The sequence below is a fragment of the Musca domestica genome, unplaced genomic scaffold, assembly GCF_030504385.1.
Source record: "Musca domestica strain aabys unplaced genomic scaffold, Musca_domestica.polishedcontigs.V.1.1 32, whole genome shotgun sequence".
Classification (NCBI taxonomy): domain Eukaryota; kingdom Metazoa; phylum Arthropoda; class Insecta; order Diptera; family Muscidae; genus Musca; species Musca domestica.
In genome coordinates, this window is record NW_026712311.1 from 4,653,110 (window position 1) to 4,656,408 (window position 3,299).

At 39.6% G+C, this 3,299-nt stretch overlaps 1 protein-coding gene across 1 annotated transcript; it reads left to right on the plus strand.

Moving 5' to 3' along the window:
- The first annotated feature begins 2,212 nt into the window (after positions 1 to 2,212).
- On the plus strand, positions 2,213 to 2,986 carry LOC131803664 (protein Mabiki-like). Its single transcript, XM_059125105.1, has one exon. It carries the CDS (start codon positions 2,213 to 2,215, stop codon positions 2,984 to 2,986), a length of 774 nt encoding a protein of 257 aa, XP_058981088.1.
- The last annotated feature ends 313 nt before the right edge of the window (positions 2,987 to 3,299 follow it).

The following is a 3,299-nucleotide window of genomic DNA, read 5'->3' on the forward strand; positions in this document are numbered from 1 at the left end:
TGTTCTTAGAAGGCGCACTTCTCACATTTTTTTTACAATTGACTTCTTCTGTTGAATGTAAATTTCAACTATTTCAGAGAGCTCGCGTGGCGTGTATTGGTTCATGGTAAAAATCTGCTTGGACTGACGCTTCAAACGCGGTATGTCATTAAGCGATGTGACATCTCTGTCAAAAGTTATGGCGTTGCCAGATGGGTCCGTCGAATATGGACAACCCTGTATATAGGACCAACATTTCATGGTGTTACAAATCTTTTGGCCCAATTAGAATTATACGCAATTACGCATAGTGTTATAGGGTATAATCGCATAATAAGTAATAATTGGAAATTTTCGGAATTTTTGGAATCCTTGCATTTTATATATATTGGGCTTCAGTAATACAGGGTGAGTTGAAAAAAACTGTAATCAACTTCAGACTGCCGTCAGTTCTAAGCCACTCGTCCGACAGCTGATAAATTATTCCAAAAAACTGCAATCAATTTCAGACTGCTGTCATTTCAAAGCCACTTGTCCGACAGCCGTTAAAATTTTTCCAGTGACAGCTCATTATATTGTTTACAAGCGTACAAAAGCGTTTTGGTGAGAATTTTCCAGAAAAAAAGTTATCCGTGATGGAATTCAAGCGTGATAGTGTGATTTCTTTAGATTTGGCTAGAAAAAAACAAGTGGCTATCGTTAGAGCCCTCCAGCATTTAAATGTGAATAAATCTTTTGTGTCTCGTACCATCGCTCGTTACCGTGATACTGGTAGCCTAGACCGACGTCAAGAAAAACGGGCGGAAGAAAACAGCGACATCAGCCGGAATGGTTCGAAAAGTATATAAGCGACTTGATGGAAACCCCCGAAAAATGGCTCGGCTCGTGAGCTGAACATATCGCAATATTCCATTCGACAAATATTGAAAAATGAGCTCGGGGTAAAGCCATTTAAATTCCAAAAAGTTCAAGAACTTACACCGCAACAGAAAGACAGAATAGACTCAAAAGAGCTAATGAGTAGCTTCGATTGGCCGAAAGTGGTGAACTGCCAAATTTGGTTTTCTCCGTCTCCGATGAGAAAATATTCGTTGTCCAGCAGTTTGTAAACAAACAAAATTATAGTGTTTACTTGCCAAAGAGGCCAGCTGAGGTCTGTGATGGTGTGGGCCGCCATAACAGCCGATGGTCGCTCTTCGCTCGTATTAATCGACCGTGGCATCTGAATAAATACCGAATATTATTGCGAAAAATATTCTAGGGGTATTAAAGCCTTGGGCACGCAAACATTTTGGCTGCAGACATTGGACATTCCACAAGGACTCAGCACGCGCCATCCACGAAAGGTTACAAAATGAGATCCCTCGCTTCATTTCCAGCGCACAATTGCAACCAAAATCTCCGGATACCAATCCTTTGGACTATTGTGTCTGGAGTATTTTGGAAAGCATGGTTGGCGCTCAAAAAATACCAAAGTGTCGATCACCTCAAGCAAACGCTTCGCCGGGAATGGGCCAAAATACCGCAGAGCAACATTCGGGCAGCGTGTAACGGTTTCATTGGCCGTTTGAAGGCCATAATTCGTGCCAAAGGTGACCAATTCGAACAAATCTAAACTTCTTCTAAAATTTGATGCTATTTCCGATATTTATTGCCTTCATTTAATGAAATTTAAAAAAATGTAAAAATTATGGCGTTTAACTTTCTTGCTGTTTTTTATCTAGCCCTGTATATTTGGAATTTTAAAATACATATTAAATTCCGAGTGTTTCCACAATGAGGTCTGGTGTCCTGCAGCAAATTCCATGAGTGCAGCTATGATATGTTCATACAAAATATTTGCAACCAGTGAGAAGTTGTTTGTTTCTGGACCACACTTATCCCTTTTGACCTGTTACATTGTGTAAACAAACAGCTTATCACACAAATGTGTCATTTGGTTCGATTCCTCGCTACCTACGATGTAGGTTATTATTGTATAGTCGCGACTGAAGTGCCTGTAGCGAAGGACGCGATTGATGCAAAACAAACAAACAAACAAGATCATAAATGGTGGCACATCAACCATTTGGCAAAATGCCAAGTGATAAGAAACCGGGTACCCTTGCTTCAAAAAAAAATTTGAGTATTTATGCCAGCGTTGTGGCAGGAGAAAGGCATAGTCGGAACGAAGACGGCACAAAAAGAACATCGAGTTTGAAAATTGTTACTAAAATATTTAAAATTTTTCAAAATGTCTTTAACAATTGATGAATCATTTGAATATCGCCACAAGAAATTCGATCAAGGCAAACGGCCCAGAGACGAGAGCTCTAATAGTTCCCAGAGTGAGGAGGACGAAGATCAGTTGTACATTGATGTGGAAACCGTGGAAGAGGAGGTAACCAATACCTATTACCCCACCAACGACTGGAACACCACCACAACTGCTTCAACCTTGTCATCACCCTCACCTTACAAACGGCCAAGGACAGGCTCCTTTGCCAGCAGCACTACCTCCTACTCGGCCTTTTCACCCATACCCCCACCAGCCGGCCTGGAACGCAAAACCTCCACACCCATGATGATGGCAGCCAGTCCGCCAGCCCTTGAACCCACCGCCGCCATTTTACCGAAAATCAGCAACGAAACATTGGCCAGCATTTGTAAATATCATGGCAATATGGTTAGGAAATTTCCCAAAAAGCAGCGAACACCCAAGGAACAAGAGCGAAGGGATAAAAACACCATAGCCTGCCGCATGAGTCGTCGTGTCAAAAAACTCGAACACATTGCCATTGAGGAGCAGTACAAGGAGTTCTCACAGCAAACCTTTGAAATTATTGAAAGGGCCATGAGATCGACGGCGTATTTGCATGAACTGATGAAGCTGTCAAATGCCATTGGCGAGGGGGAGATGATGGGTGGCACAACATTTTTTGATGTTAAGAGGGAACAGAGTTCCGGCAGTACACCGGAAAAGAAACCCTTCTCCATAGCATATCTGGTAGGGAATGAAGAAGAGTAGAAATTTTGATTTTTTTATTTAAAAAAAATATTAAAAAAAAAAACTGTTATCACTGGGTGATCTATTGTATATTTAAGTAATAATTATTAAGTTAAAACAAAATTTGTGATAAACAAATAAATAAAAAAAAAATAAATAAATTTATGAAAAATGAAAACAAATTCGATTTCAAGTTTTCTTATCAAAAAAAAAAAAAAAAAAAATAATAATAATAATAAAATAAAATAAAAAATAAATAAAAAAAAACAGTAAAGAAAGTCTTAAAGTCGGGAGGGGCTGACTTTATGATACCCTACACCACTTTGCTAATTTA

What these genes read in the sequence shown, in the direction of transcription:
- LOC131803664 (XM_059125105.1), top strand. Translation starts at nt 2,213, where the DNA reads ATGTCTTTAACAATTGATGAATCATTTGAATATCGCCACAAGAAATTC.